At 32.7% G+C, this 15839-nt stretch overlaps 3 protein-coding genes across 3 annotated transcripts in view; all 3 read left to right on the forward strand.

Annotated features, from left to right (window-relative positions):
• Positions 1-15839, forward strand: part of LOC122596335 (magnesium transporter MRS2-3-like) — a 28823-nt gene that overhangs the window by 4049 nt on the left and 8935 nt on the right. The window lies entirely within an intron of this gene.
• On the forward strand, positions 5010-9999 carry LOC122596338 (serine carboxypeptidase-like 2). Its single transcript, XM_043768902.1, has 15 exons — positions 5010-5173; positions 6254-6447; positions 6549-6694; positions 7040-7116; positions 7275-7397; positions 7639-7741; positions 7876-7913; positions 8266-8367; positions 8496-8582; positions 8676-8831; positions 8988-9059; positions 9131-9279; positions 9352-9465; positions 9557-9614; positions 9771-9999. The coding sequence occupies exons 2-15, from the start codon at positions 6335-6337 to the stop codon at positions 9852-9854; spliced, it is 1422 nt and encodes a 473-aa protein (XP_043624837.1). The 5' UTR covers positions 5010-5173; positions 6254-6334; the 3' UTR covers positions 9855-9999.
• LOC122598667 (probable pectate lyase 5) lies at positions 10702-12222 on the forward strand. The gene has a single exon (XM_043771252.1). The coding sequence runs from the start codon at positions 10702-10704 to the stop codon at positions 12220-12222; it is 1521 nt and encodes a 506-aa protein (XP_043627187.1).

The raw sequence follows: 15839 nt of genomic DNA on the forward strand, positions 1-15839 counted from the left end.
AATTTATTTCAATTATTAGATTGTTAAATTATTACTATTATTATTATTATTATTATTATTATTATTATTTTTGTCGTTCGAAAAACAAATTTTTTTTATATTATACATAAACTTATAATTTTCTTTCAACGGCAATGGTGGGATAAATTTTAAATACTTTATGTTAGAAGCATTTTCTCAATTAAATTAAAATTAATGGTCAAGATTTGAAATATAATTTTAAGTTTTAATCATTGATTATAATTGAATAGTCAAGATTTCAACTTATACTAGTCAAGTGCCTTATTTAAAAGAGTACAAACTACAGGAAAATAAGGAAAAACTTAGGAAATTTAAATTATATATATATATATATATAAATTTTAGGTAAAATAAAAAAAGTATTAAAGTAAACAAATAAAACAATAGGTTTTACTTTACTAAAATTATCGTGCATCATGAAAATCATCGTGCATCAATATATATGTGAATCTTCGTGCATCAATTTTATCATGATCTAAGGGTCAAGATTTTGTCTTATTTGTTTTACAATAAGTAACTTCTATACATATATAATTATATTATATATATATATAATATATATATATTTCAAAGTTATACATATTTAAATTGGGATTATTACTTGAATATACAAAAAGAATGGGGTATTTTACAAAATAAGCACACTTTTTAAAGTTTACAAATTTAGACATAATACCCGTGTCTTTTGTGTATATAGCTCACGGACTCCCTCAACCAATTAAAAACCAACAGCGGACTATCCTCCTCCATCTTCTCTCTCCTTTAACTCCCCATCTTTCTTTCTCTTTCTTCAATCCCTTTCCCAGGATAATGAATCCTGAATTAAATTACAAATCAAACTACTTTACCTTCTATGAATTAAACAAAAATAACAAGAAATTGTCTTTTATCAAAACTGATGCTAGAAAACTATCAATTGTGATACCACATGAAATGAAAATGCTTCGGGGAGTTGAAAATAAGCATAGATCCGGAGATTCCCGAATAGGTTAACCTTTCAAATTGCTGCTGAATCCATGGGCGGGCAAGAGACAACCTGGCGAACTGAAACATCTTAGTAGCCAGAGGAAAAGAAAGCAAAAGCGATTCCCGTAGTAGCGACGAGCGAAATGGGAGCAGCCTAAACCGTGAAAACGGGGTTGTGGGAGAGCAATACAAGCGTTGTGTTGCTAGGCGAAGCAGTAGAATGTTGCACCCTAGATGGCGAAAGTCCAGTAGCCGAAAGCATCACTAGCTTACGCTTTGACCCGAGTAGCATGGGGCACGTGGAATCCCGTGTGAATCAGCAAGGACCACCTTGCAAAGCTAAATACTCCTGGGTGACCGATAGCGAAGTAGTACCGTGAGGGAAGATAATGAACCCTGAATTAAATTACAAATCAAACTACTTTACCTTCTACGAATTAAACAAAAATAACAAGAAATTGTCTTCCATCAAAACTGATGCTAGAAAACTATCAATTGTGATACCACAGGAAATGAACAAGAAGCACTATGCCGATGCTTGCAAGAAAGAGACCAGTAAAGGATTATCAAAGATAAAATGAAAGATTGAAACATAATACTAAGAGTGCATTCTCGAGTTTTTTTTTAAAAGATAGGAAAAGAAAGGATTTGAAAACTTCTCTATTTTGCATTCTTGAGTTTTTTTTTTAAAAGAAAGGAAAGGGGAAGAAAAGAAAACATGTATGTTTTTGAAGTAAAAACTTTCCTCCCATTTTTGGGAGGATTTGGATGGAAAACTTTTAAGCTATGTGTATAATTACTAATTTACCCCTATTAATTAATAACAAATTTATAAGAAAAAGGACATAATTGTAAAATTATAACTTTTTTCTCTTTCTTTCCTTTTCTTTCTATCTCAAGAACACTATTAATTTTGTGTTTTCTTTTCTTTTCTTTAGTTTTTCATGTAACTCGAGAATGCCTTTTTGATATATAAATTTTTTTCTTTTCTTTCCTTTTCCAATCGTTTCCTTTCCTATCATTTAAAAAAAAACTCGAGAATACAATGTAAAGAAAGTAAGAATATCATATAAAAGTTATAACTTTAAGATTACAAAACAAAACAAATACATTCATTTGAGAGTTAGACAGTTTCTAAAAAAAAATTAACATTTTCTTAGAATTATGTAACTAAAATTAAAAGTCGCATGTTCAAAAAATAAAACACCATTTTAAAGGCCATAAAATGCACAAATATATTCATTTGAGAATGGAGATCACAAAATTTTCCAAATCATCTCGCAAACAAATATAATACTCTATATGTCATTCTAGTCTTCTAGATCACTATCCACTTGCATATCTACTTGCATGAGCAGCTGCCCATTGAACAGCAAAGAAGCAAAAACTTTAGAGAAAATTACATTTTTAGTCTTTGAAGTTAGCAGAATTTTCAGCTTTTGCCCTTAAATGAATTAATTATAATAAAAACCTTGAAGATGGTCAATTTTTTCAGTTTTTTACTCCGTAACCAAACGCCGTCTATTTGATCTGTTAACTGAGGGGCAAATTCATTATTTCGTGCTCCTTCTTCTTCTTCCCTACTTAAACACCACCAAATCTTCATAATATCATTCTTCATATTAATAAACCCACCATTTCCAATCCAATAAGACCCCCAAATCTATCAAACACACATCTTTCATATATCACCTATATCTATCAACATATCATATCAAAAGACTTGTAAATCTGTCATCATCATCAATCCATAGATACAAACAATTCAAACATGTTAAAAACATTCATCTATTTATGTTTATTAATCATTTTATTTACTCTTCCAAGTATAACCTTTGATAACTCATATAGGGTAATCATCAAAATACAAACAATTTATAAATGAGAATGAATAAGAACAGATTCTGGCCTTTAAAATATAAGATCGGTGGTTAAGAAATTTTAGAGGACTTTTTATTTATATTTAATAGGAAATGGGCAAAATTGGAATGAAAAATATCGAAAGGCCCACCACATTATTTGAAACCGTCACAATTTCACAAATACATAATTAAATTGAGTCCCTTCCCCATCCATGGACTCTAACTTTTCTTTTGAGTTTTTGATCAAGCCTACACTTTATATCTTCTAAGCATTTTCTTTTTAATTATTCACACCCATTATTTGAAAAACAAAAGATCGAGATCTATTCTATACTCTCTCTTCACCACAATATCTCTTTATCAACATCAAATTGTTTCTCCTTATCTAGATCTGGTGAAACACATATACACGAACGACATAATACATATAGAAAACATTATTTTAAAATAAATCCAAATGTATATCTCATTTTAATATGAAGATGGTTATGCTTGCTGACGACGGTGGTGGATGATTATGCTTTGGCGGCGGTGGCAGATGTTTATGCTTAGTAGCAATGACACCAGACAGTTTTGACGATGGTGGTAGAAGCCGGGATTATTGTGGATGCATTTTCATCATATTTTTGTGGATGCATTTTCAATAAATTTTTTGGATGCATAATGCATCCAATTAGAAATATCATATATTCTTTATATTGATATCAATTTCGTTTACTATACGTATTTTGCATCCATCCGATTTGAGGAAAAAAATGGATGCACCTTACAAAATGAGATGGATGCATTTATATTTATAAAAAAACATGGATGCAATTTCACAAAATGTGATGGATGCAATTTTACAAAATAAGATGGATGCACTATATACTTATAAAATTATTTCACATATATTATAAAAATTGATATTAATGTAAAGAGCATAACAACATGAGTTTAATGATTAAATTTTTTTGGTGAAAAAGTAGATGGAGTTTTGATGTTGTCGATCTAAAAAAGTGGGTGTAAAGTTTATATGGAAGGTTATGATAGTCTGGTACAAAAAAAATTAAAGGATAACGTGAAGTAAATTGAAAAAAATGTCGACATAGAAAATTATTATTATGTCCCTTGTTCTCACTGTTCTTATTTTAAATATGTTCCCACTGAAGTGTTACCCTACACACATATATATATATATGAGTTTCTCTCGCAAGTCACATCACCACCACTCTCGGCGTTGTGTTCTTCAACCACTACTGTGCCGAGCTTTCAACTACCACCGTCACTCCCGGAGTCTTCAACCACCACCACTCCTTCCGTCGCAACTTCCATCACAACCACCACACCATCAGAACTGTTCTTGACCGATTTTAAAAGATTTGAGATATATTAAATTATAGATCCATGGTACTTTTATATAGATGTGGATTATAGATGTAAAAGGTTTTGTTAGATGTTTTAGATGTATTTTTGTTGATGTGGTTTTAGTTTTGGTTGCCAAATGTGTTTTTGATAAATATTTTTGGTAGTTTTGTTGATGCAATTTTTCATATGATGATGATATTATGGAAGTATGGCCATGATTTCTAAAAGTTATGACTTTGGATAGATATATAAATATAGATTGAGATTAGAATGATGATGATGATTATGATATAAGAATATAAATATTAATTTCAGAGAAAAACTTCAAGGAAATTTGGGGAAAAAAAAGGTGAAGCAACTATATTTACATTTTTGGTCCTTGGAAAAAGATGAAGAAGTGTGAAATAGCGAATCTGCCCCTCACTTAATAGACTAAATAGACGTCGTTTGGTAGCGGAATAAAAACTGAAAATGTTGACTAACTTCAAGGTTTTTTTTATAATTACTTCACTTAAAGGTAATAACTAAAATTTCTGCCAACTTGAGGAAACAAATATGTAATTTTCTCAAAAATTTACATAACGCCGGCGATTTTAAAAACTAGTCTAATTTGTAAAATAGGATTATTTTTTTTTTTATTTATTTAAGTAATTTTCCCATTTAAATTATCAAGCTGTTTGGTTTAGTGTTCTGAGCCGGTGCAGGCGGTACACTCTACTGCTAGCAAGACTTAAAATTACTCGTTCGAAAATTAAAAAAAAAAATATATATATCTCTTTAAGATATAAAATCTTGTTGTATATTGTTTATGAAAAGAAAAGAACAACCCTTATCTCTAATGTTTAAAAAAATAGCCTTATCTCTATGATTATCAACTACTCGGTGAATATTTAATTGAATATATATAGATAATATATATCAGCAGCCAGCCAGCCAGTAAGAACATCAGCATTTGATCAGCTTAAAGTCATCATCAGGTGAGCCACCGGTCCGATTAAATCCGTTACTATTACTCTCTTCCTTTCGCTCTGCAGTCTGCATCATTATTATATTATATATATATATCAGATTAGATTAATGAAGGGATTAGTTTCGTGGAATGTAACTACTTTTGATCGAATGACTATAGTAGGAATTGAAAAAACTAAATTCGTGTGTATTATACGTAAACAACTCGAAAAAATGTTTATTGTATGTAAGAAAACATACGTGCCAAACATATACAGGTGCCACTTGTCAGATTTTAATTGGTTGAAATGAAATTCTTACATACAATAAACATTATTTCGAGTTGTTTACATACAATTCACATAACTTTAGTTATTTCCTACTATAGACATTCGTTCAAATTTCTTACATTACAAGAAACTAATCCCATTAATCAAAATAATAAGAATGCAGCATTTTATGATTAACTGTAAAACCTTAGAAAACAATATGGATTACATTCAGCTATTCTATAATAAAGAAATTTATCATCTTCATCATTATCATTACGTAATCACTAGCTAAATTGTGATAGTATTGGAGAGCTGGCATAGTCATATATAGATATAGAGTAAAATCTGAGAGGGATTCCTGTTCAGGCTACTAGGGGACGAATCGAGTCTTTGACTTCGATGTACTACATGACCTAACTGGCATTACTATCCTTTAAGCCGGCTGAATCCGGGGTGGTTTCAAAACCTGGTCTGTTAACAATAGATATAGGTCACCACTGGTTTGCCTTAGGATGGGCGAGAGGGTTTTCATTCTCGAGGGTTTAAATGGGATCTACTCGTCGAATTGACTTGACTCTCTAGTGTGGGCCCGATTAAGACAATTTATGCTAGGCCTCAGCACAAAAGTAAAAATGTATTCTCTGTTTAATTATGTACAAGATTTCTAGTCTAGTTAAAGAATCAAGAGACATATATGCCATTTTCTTAATCAAATTACTATGCTGATTTTCTCAATCAGGCACCTTTTTATTTATTTAATAATTTCATTCTTCATTGATCATGATTGTAATTGCATCATTTGGTTATGTAATAAACTAATAATGGTGCCAAATGCAGATTAGTATCATAAAATTGTACTAGCGACAGAGATCAACCTAGAGCTCCAAGCCTTGCAAGGCCCGTAATCAATTCAGTCCGATGTTGTTTGCTGTATTTCTTCTGTTAGCTTCGTTGGATGTTATCAAGTCACAGTTTTTGGTTAAGACGTTGCCAGGCTTGGATGGTGATCTTCCATTCACACTTGAAACTGGGTAAGCTCATACTTGATTTAATTTCCAATTATGACTACTCTTCTTTGGTCTATAAGATAAGGATGTGATATGCTAGTACTTATGCCAACAATGTGTTTAAGTTACATCGGGGTAGGAGAGTCTGAAGACGTGCAGCTATTTTACTACTTCATTGAGTCTGAAGGAAACCCAGAAGATGACCCTCTTTTGATATGGCTAACTGGAGGCCCTGGTTGTTCTTCTCTCTCTGGACTTATGTTTGAAATAGGTATTTCTTGCATTTTAGTTTTATTACCGATGTGGTTTTTAGTTTCTCTTTAATTTGGTTAATTGGTTTAAAACAATACAATCTATTCATCTTTAGTCATGTTTGCATCATATCTTCTTTTCTTTTTACTGTTAATAAGTCATTAGACTCAAAACATAATGTTTTATTTTTGATTAACAGAGATTTCATGGTCGCGTGCCATGGCTACGAAAACAAAATAAAAAGAACATGCCAAGTTTGCAAGCAGGACCTTTTTAATAGATTACAACCTTTCATTATTAGCATGACAATGTAACACTGCTTTTTAAGTGTATGTCGATCTGACACTTAGATGGTTGTGTGCAGGCCCGTTCACTATTAACTATGCAATCTCCAGTCTAGAGAATCCGATACTTGAGTTAGTTCCTGATAGTTGGACAAAGGTGTGTAATTAATGTTACCCTGTTTTCTTGCTTTTGCCAAAATGTGCTGAGTTTCTTAACTAAGGATGTAATAATTTCATGACTAATAAACATGCGAGGTTGTCAATATCTTTGATGTTAACACTGCTTTCTTGATAAAATGAAATCATTACTTTTAGGTGGCCAATATTATATTTCTCGATCAGCCAGCAGGGTCTGGATATTCCTTTGCAAAAACTCCAGAAACTTACATAACGAATGATACATTATCGTCAAAGCTGGCTTACAGTTTTCTGAGGAAGGTACTGTCATTTTCCTGGTGAAAGAAATCATATTTCCATTTTCCCATAAATTAGTGACATGTACTATTTTGAGGGTAGACACATATGTAAATACAATTACAATCCTTAAAAAAGAATTCTTATGATTTATACGGGCCTTGTCAACAAGAGATGCACACAATTTCTACACTGGAGCAAAATGCAATTTATCGGTTTTATAACAAACTAAGATGGATATTTGCTTATTATGTCTGCCTTGCAGTGGCTTGGGGATCATCCTAAATTTCTCAGCAATCCATTGTATATTGGTGGTGATTCCTACGGTGGCATAATGGTGCCACTGATCGTTCAAGAAATCTATAACGGTACTCCCAAAGCCTTTGGGTTCTTGTTGCTAAAATTGATTTGCCCACCAAGGTCTTTGAACTAAATGAAGTCTTTTTTAATAAAGACAAATTAACATATGTATGTTTAAGCGTCTTGTTTCCATCTTTTGTAGGAAATGATATTGGTGAAGAGCCACCGCTGAACATCAAGGTACAAATTTATTATTCGATTGTCTTATTTATCAGGACAGGTTATTTCGTTCTAAATTACAATGCCTAGTTAAAATGAGCACATGTTCATGCATTAACTTGATTGCACTAGATTTATCATTTCTAGCACTTGAAAAAAAGTTACAGCTAAACTTTTCATGGTTAATTCACTTTTTTTTAAATGGTTAGATGTTAGTACGTACTAGTAATAAACAGAAAAATTTTACAACTGATGTCCACAGAGGGACTTGAACTCATGACCAACTGGTTTTGGGGTAGGTAATGATACCAGTGGGCCAAAGGCCACACGGTACTTATTCAATTATTTTATGATATAATTATATCCAACTCAGGGGTATACGGTCGGTAATCCTTTCACAGATATAAGTGGAGACTATAATTCAAGAATCCCATTCGCTCATCATATGGCACTCTTATCAGATGCAATCTACAAGGTAATGAATCAATTACATTTGAGTTGTCTGCTTTGAGTATATGAACATATACAGTCTAACTAGTAAGCTTCTGCCTGAACCAAAGAAACCTGAAATATGGTCATAAATTAAGTTATACATTTTTGCAGTCTGCTAAAGAAAATTGCGGTGGAGAGTACTTGAATGTAGATCCCAACAACAGTCTGTGCATACATGCTCTTCAAGCGGTAGATAAGGTACCAGAGCTAGATTCTGATTTGGGTTAATAGCAATAATCTTATCTTCAGCTTTAATATTCATTTTAATAATTTCTTATTTTTGATCTGTAGTGTCTTGAACGAATTAACATTAACCAGATTCTAGAGCCTGTTTGTGATACTTCATATACATTAAAATCCAATCTCTCCAGAAGGGGCTTAAGAGGTCTTGACAAGACCTCTATGGATACTTGGTCGTTACCTCAAGTTCAGAAACGATGGTGTCGAGTATTACTCTCCCCCGCTCTCTCTCTCCTTTCACATGCAAAATTTTCTTCTTCAGTAAATTTTACAAGTATAATGGTCATACTGGAACTTGTTATCAATCAGTCACTCTTAACGTTATGGCTTTTTATAATATTTAACTTCTACACTTACTTGTAGGATGACAAGAATGAATACACAGCTGCTTGGGCTAATAGAAAAGATGTGCGAGAAGCTCTTCACATCCATGAGGTTTGTAGTTAACAGCAAGTTGCAGACATTTTTATGATAACCATGTATAAAACTGATCTCATGACCAACAGGAATTCAACAATATCAAATGGGTTCGATGCAACGAAAGCTTGGAATTTGATATTTCCAAGGAAACCCCATCTTATACACACAATGTCATGAGTGTTGTTGGCTATCATAAAGAGTTAGCTGATAAAAAATGCCGAGCTCTTGTATATAGGTAATAGACTCTAATAGTGCCGTCCTAATAATTTATCACCTTATGCCTATTTTTTTCTCTTAATTTGAACAGTGGAGATCATGACATGGCTGTCCCACATTTGGGTACCTTGAACTGGATTCAATCGCTAAACTTGCCAGTCGTAGATGATTGGAGACCCTGGTTTGTTGATGAACAAGTAGCAGGGTTAGTTGAGTTGTCATTTCACAACCGCCTTGACAAGATTAATTAATGATAAAAATAGTTGACACTATGGTACTGACATATTTTCTTGCAGATACACCATGAAATACATGAATAGCGCCGATCAAAGCTTAATATTTGCTACTGTAAAGGTGAGAAAATCCACCCCATAATCTTCCCATTACTACTTGACAATTCTTACGTCTGATTCTAAAAAGTGTTTGAATTATTTGTTAGTTAAATGATCTTTAAGAAAAACTTTTTTTTTGGTTTAACTTCTTTCTTTAAAATATCTATCATTATTGAAGGGAGGAGGTCACACAGCTGCAGAATTCAAACCTAAAGAATGTTTGAACATGTTTATGAGGTGGCTTGCCAATGATACTTTGTAACCGACCACTGTCTGTTGAGTTTGATGTTTATTTGTGATGTTGTATGTAATCTATGTATTCATCATATATATGTTTGTATTTGTGTATTGATTCATTGATTGTGATTTGTGAAAAATAATTAATAATTTGAGAGGTTGAAAACGAAGATGATACATAGGTGGAAATGCACCTCTTGTAATGCATCATGTTGCTCAGTAATGCCTATCGAGATTGTATACAACCATTTTGATATAAAACTGAATATGTGGGGCCCAGATTCACTTAAATTTTGTTTGTTTCCAACTTTTTGACAGTTTAACAAAAAAATGTTTTCTTTGTTTTTCATCATCTTTTTTCAAACAATATTGTTTTTTTCCAACTTTGTTTAAACTTTTGAAAAAAATTATAAATATTCTTAAAAACTATTAAATTTTTGGAAACATTCAGACACTACCCATAATAACATCTTCACGTTTTTGTTTTTCCCATTAAGGAAACTAGTTGATTATATTCCTTGTGCATAAACTTTAGAGTTTTTGTTTATCAAGTTATTAGTTTCCATGTTTGACAATTATATTTTTATCTATATATAAAAAGCCCGCCATTCATTCAATATGTAAAACCCAACTTTAAAAACTAACTTTCTCCAAAAATCCATTACATTTAACGACATATATTTTAAAAACTAACTTTAAAATTTTTCATTACATTCATTTAGTTTTATATCATATACAGAATCGTTCATTCGATTTTTTCGTCATTCAGCGAATTAACTCTTTTTGTTTCACGTCATCAATACATTAATAACTTGTCTTCGATCATTATCATTAATAAATTGTTTCGTTTTTATTCTTGTTACCACACAAATATGCATCGTCCAAACAACACATACATTCTCCTGTTTTGCCTTTTGACCTTCTTCTTCTTGGGCATTCGGGCCACTAATATTAATCTAACACTTCCTTATCAACATCCTAACCCCGAGGCTGTTGTTGAAGAAGTACAAAGGAGATTAAATGTATCGATACATCGAAGACAATTATTGTTGGACACAGCAGCAGGAGGCAATCATTGTCTCACCGGAAACCCAATAGACGATTGCTGGAAGTGCGATCCAAACTGGTTCAATGACCGGCAACGTCTGGCAGGCTGCGGCATTGGGTTTGGCCGGTTGGCATTCGGTGGCAAAGGCGGTCAATATTACACGGTCACAAGTTCCTCGGATGACGACCCAGTGAACCCGATTCCTGGCACTCTAAGACACGCAGCCTTACAAACCGAACCCTTATGGATTGTATTTGCATCAAACATGCTCATCAAACTCAAACACGAACTCCTTGTCAATAGTTATAAAACGCTCGATGGCCGTGGGGTGAAGGTTGAGATAACCGGTGGAGGTTGTATCACGGTTCAGAACGTAACAAACGTGATCATCCATAATATTCGTGTTTATGATTGTGTACCAGCTGGGAACGCAGATATACGCTCAAGTCCAACGCAGGTTGGACGTCGAGGGTTATCTGATGGTGATGCGATTTCGATAAAAGGGTCAACAAATATATGGGTTGATCATTGTTCATTGGCTCATTGTACGGATGGTTTGATAGATGCAACTTTGGGCTCAACTGCTATTACTATTTCAAATAATTATTTTACTAATCATAACAAAGTTATGCTTATGGGACATGATGACGCGTACTTGGCAGATAAAGGAATGCAGGCTACGTTTGCGTTTAATCGTTTTGGGAGAGGTCTGGTACAACGAATGCCGCGGTGTAGGCATGGGTATTTTCATGTGGTAAACAATGATTACACTGAATGGAAGATATATGCAATTGGTGGGAGTGCGAATCCGACTATCTATAGTCAAGGTAATCGGTTTGTTGCACCGGCAGACCCTAACGCAAAGCAGGTGACAAGGCGAGTAGATGCAGATGAGAAGGTTTGGGCTGGATGGAATTGGAGGACGGATGGAGACTTGATGGAAAATGGTGCCTTTTTTGTGCCTTCTGGCGGTCAACACGTAATTAACCACATGTATGCAAGTGTTAATCCTAAGTCAGCCAACCTTGTTGAACAACTCACGACGAATGCCGGTGTCATCGATGTGCGGAACAAGCCGTTTGGTGGTGTTCCAGTTACACCACCAGGAGGAGGTGGTGGTGTTCCAGTTACACCACCTGGAGGGAGCGGTGTTTCAGTTACACCACCAGGAGGAGATGGTGTTCCAGTTACACCACCAAGAGGATGTGGTGGTGTTAATCCTAACGATTTTGGAATGATATTTGAGAGTGGCGCAGTCGCAAGATTAGCTGCGCCCACCACCATCTTTTTGAATTGGCTAATTCTTTTTGTAATTTGTTCGAAGGTGTCGAAAAAGAGATCATAAGAATAATGTTGGTTTTTTTTATTTCATTCGTAAAACCCTAATTCAAACACCAACTAATCAAATTTCCAGTCCCGGCCCTCACCTATCTCAAAAACAAAACTGATACTAAAGATCAATGTTTCAAATTTAAGTCCAAAAAATGGTCAATCATCTTACAATGACGTAGTAAGAATATACTCTATAAGTTCAAGTCTAAGATTTCGAGTTCAAATCCAACAGTCACCTTGTTGGGGTGTATTAAAGAAACTATATACATTAGTTAATTATATTCCTTGTTTATCAAGTTAACTGAAATTCTTGTTCATCAAGTATAGTGTTTCCTTGTTTAACAATGACATATTTTTGTGTATTTTTCTATATAAAGCTCTTTATTCATTCAATAATATTAAAAACAATTTATATTATGTTATTTCCCATCTCAAAATTTAATAAAAACACTACTATTTAAATCACTTTAGCTATTACAACCTTTAAACTATACATCTATATATCCATTTCACAAATTTGTACAATACAAATTTTCAATCATCCCAATACCATGTATGAACTTTTATTTATTTAGCTTTATAATTTTTGACTATTTTTAAAGTAAAAAAATTTCGTTTCTCATGTATTATTTATCAGTTTCGCTCTCATATAATTTAACGTTTACAAATACTTTATCATGTCGTGTTATAATTGTCGCATTATTTGATTAATTACTGTTTTTCATATCGAATTTCCTTGCGAGAATATAACAAACATGTAATTATTTTTCAGTAAATATTAAATACGTGGGTTGAACATGGATCCACTAACTAGTTAAATTGATAAAATGAACGTTAAATTTTTATTTTATTTTTTTTTGATATAATGACATGTTGGGTTGACTAATTAGTTAATTGATAAAATGACATTACGTACTAGATTTTTATGAAACTAGAGTTTTAATAGCTAATTTAAGGATTATCGCATTTCCGTTAAGAAAAAAGGACTATCGCATAAATTAAAGAGTTTTGTTAAACGCACCGATTGTTGTTAAAGTGAATTAAATAATTGTATAATTACCATAAAATTTAAAGATGAATTTTAATATAAAAGGTACAATTTTTGTATATATTATAGGTGCAGCCCTAAAGACTATATTTAGTATTTTTCTTAAATTAAATTTAAAATGTATAAACATGAAAAGTAATAAACTTTTTTTTTGTTGGGTTGTGTTGAATTATAATAGATAAAAGTATTTGATGTTAGAAATAATATCCCTCCATCCTATCAGAAATGTTATGTTTTGGATTTTCAAAGTCTTTTTTTTTCAACTTTGACTTATGTTTTGGATTTTCAAAATCTTTTTTTTTCAACTTTGACTAAAAATGATTTTATTTGTGTTTTATAATACTTGATAAAAATTATATAAGTTGATTGTGTTTTAAATATATTTTTATTGGTATTAATTTTCATCAAGTATGACATGACAAAAAAATATATATATTTAAAGTGAAAGTTAAAAAAAAAAAAAGACTAATATTTTTCAAAATGTTACACTTCTAGCGGGACGGATATAATAATACGTTATTTAAAAATCAATTAGATATACAAAGCATGTCAATGTTGAATAATGGGAAACACTCCACACTTTTTTTGACATGTGTGGATCGAATATCACAATGGGAGGTTTACATTCTGTTGTCATAACCAGATCTACGTTAGAGAGCCCCGCACCCAATACTTAATGTGAAGAAAAACCCCATAATAGTCCGACCAAATAAACGACAACATATTAAGGGAAAAGTTTACCCTTTAGACTCAAACTTGGGTATCCTCAAATCCAAATCCTCAAGAAGGATACGACTTTGCTATTAACTGGCGGTTCACTACGATACTAAGGTCATTCATAAAGGCTAGATGAAAAAGTTAGGTGATGAGGCTAGGGAGACGAAAAGAGTGGCTGAAAGGGTTAAGGAGAACATGGTGAAAGGTAGGTGATACTTTGACTAGGTGAACACCATCACCTGCTTCATATTCTATTCTTAAATTTTATTTTTATTGTTTTATATATTTTGATTGGGTATTTAGTTATACATCAATACTCCCCGTATATCTTTTGCATCAATATCGATAGACTTTCACCTGATAACTTGCAATCACGAGGTGTTATTCTTTTAATATTTAAGATTTTAAACACCCAAAATGAGGAGTATACATCGATAGGTGGAGTATAATATTTTTGTCTTTTCCGATATACGGACATATTAGCATATACTACAATACGGGTGTTTATGTCGAATTAGTAGGTGTCCTAATAGACATGCCCTAAAATTATATTGTAAATGTTTTTTAATGATGAGTACGTTATTCTCAATTACTCTCTAGTGGGAATATTTAATTTAAATGTTTTTATTTTACACACTTAACGGTCAACATTTAGAGCAATTATATTATATGGCACGAAAGAAATTACCCGTGCGTTACGGTAGTGAGATGATGAAAGTGATAGGTTGTAAAGTGTGATAGTTAAATGTCTTAGCCGTACGAGTTCCGTCATTGGATTTAAAAATTCGTTTAAAGTATATCGAATGACCCCTCTAATAAAAGAACATGAAATTTTAAGAATATCCATATAATTTTTATAATTTATCGATATGTAGTTTTTGAAATAAAAGATTTTAAATGAATTAGAGGAATAAAATAATTTATGGAATAGGGTAAAAAAATAAGGAGTTAAAATTTAAGAAAAGAGATAAAAATGTTGAAAAGTTAGAAAAAATTTGACCAGAACACTACCGAGTATAATTATTACTCCCTTCGTACCATTTTAATTGTCATGTTAACTAACTTTGACCATAAATAATTTTGTTTGTGTCATGTAACACTTGATATAAAATATATGAATAGATTGAGTTTGTAATATACTTTTTGGTCAAAGTCAAATAGCAGAGGTTAGCAGGCTAGCAGCCAGTATGAACATCGGTTCGCTTAAAGTCATCATCAGGTACGCCAAATCTTTTACTCTCTTCTTCCTTTTGCTCTGCAGTAGCATTAATTACTCATATTAGATACTGTAGATTAATGATAAGGGATGCTCAATAGATTTTATGATACAACAACAGGACTCAATCCCTGCGCGGGGTATGGGGGAGGTAAGCTGTAGACAGTCTTACCTCTACCCAAAGGTAGAGAGACTGCTTCCATAGGGACCTCCGGCCACAAAGGAGTGCAAGACAGAAAATGAGAAATGTTTAGAAAATCATACCTGTCTGCCGAGGATCTGAAAAGCAGAAATACCTGTCCGCTGGGTTCGACTACTATGCGGGTCGGACGTTTATCAATCATGAGTCCTACCGATATCTTAGAAACATGTTTGATAATACAAATACCAATACGAAAGCAACCATATTGGGCATATTAAACCACATAAAAGGAGCAAACTACTACCTAACTCGAACAAGTAGTCAGAAACAACCAAGACAAACATACATATAAATAAGAAATGACAAAACCTGAAAAGATCCCGATTGAGCCAAGGCAGTATCTACTTCTAAACAACCTATAAAAAAAAAAAAAACCCTTAGGTCGCCTAGCTATCCTAAACCTAATCCTCTCACTCGCTCTTCCAAACCATTAAACTAGTCTTAAAC

Source organism: Erigeron canadensis, chromosome 4 (genome assembly GCF_010389155.1).
Source record: "Erigeron canadensis isolate Cc75 chromosome 4, C_canadensis_v1, whole genome shotgun sequence".
In the NCBI taxonomy this organism is placed as follows: domain Eukaryota; kingdom Viridiplantae; phylum Streptophyta; class Magnoliopsida; order Asterales; family Asteraceae; genus Erigeron; species Erigeron canadensis.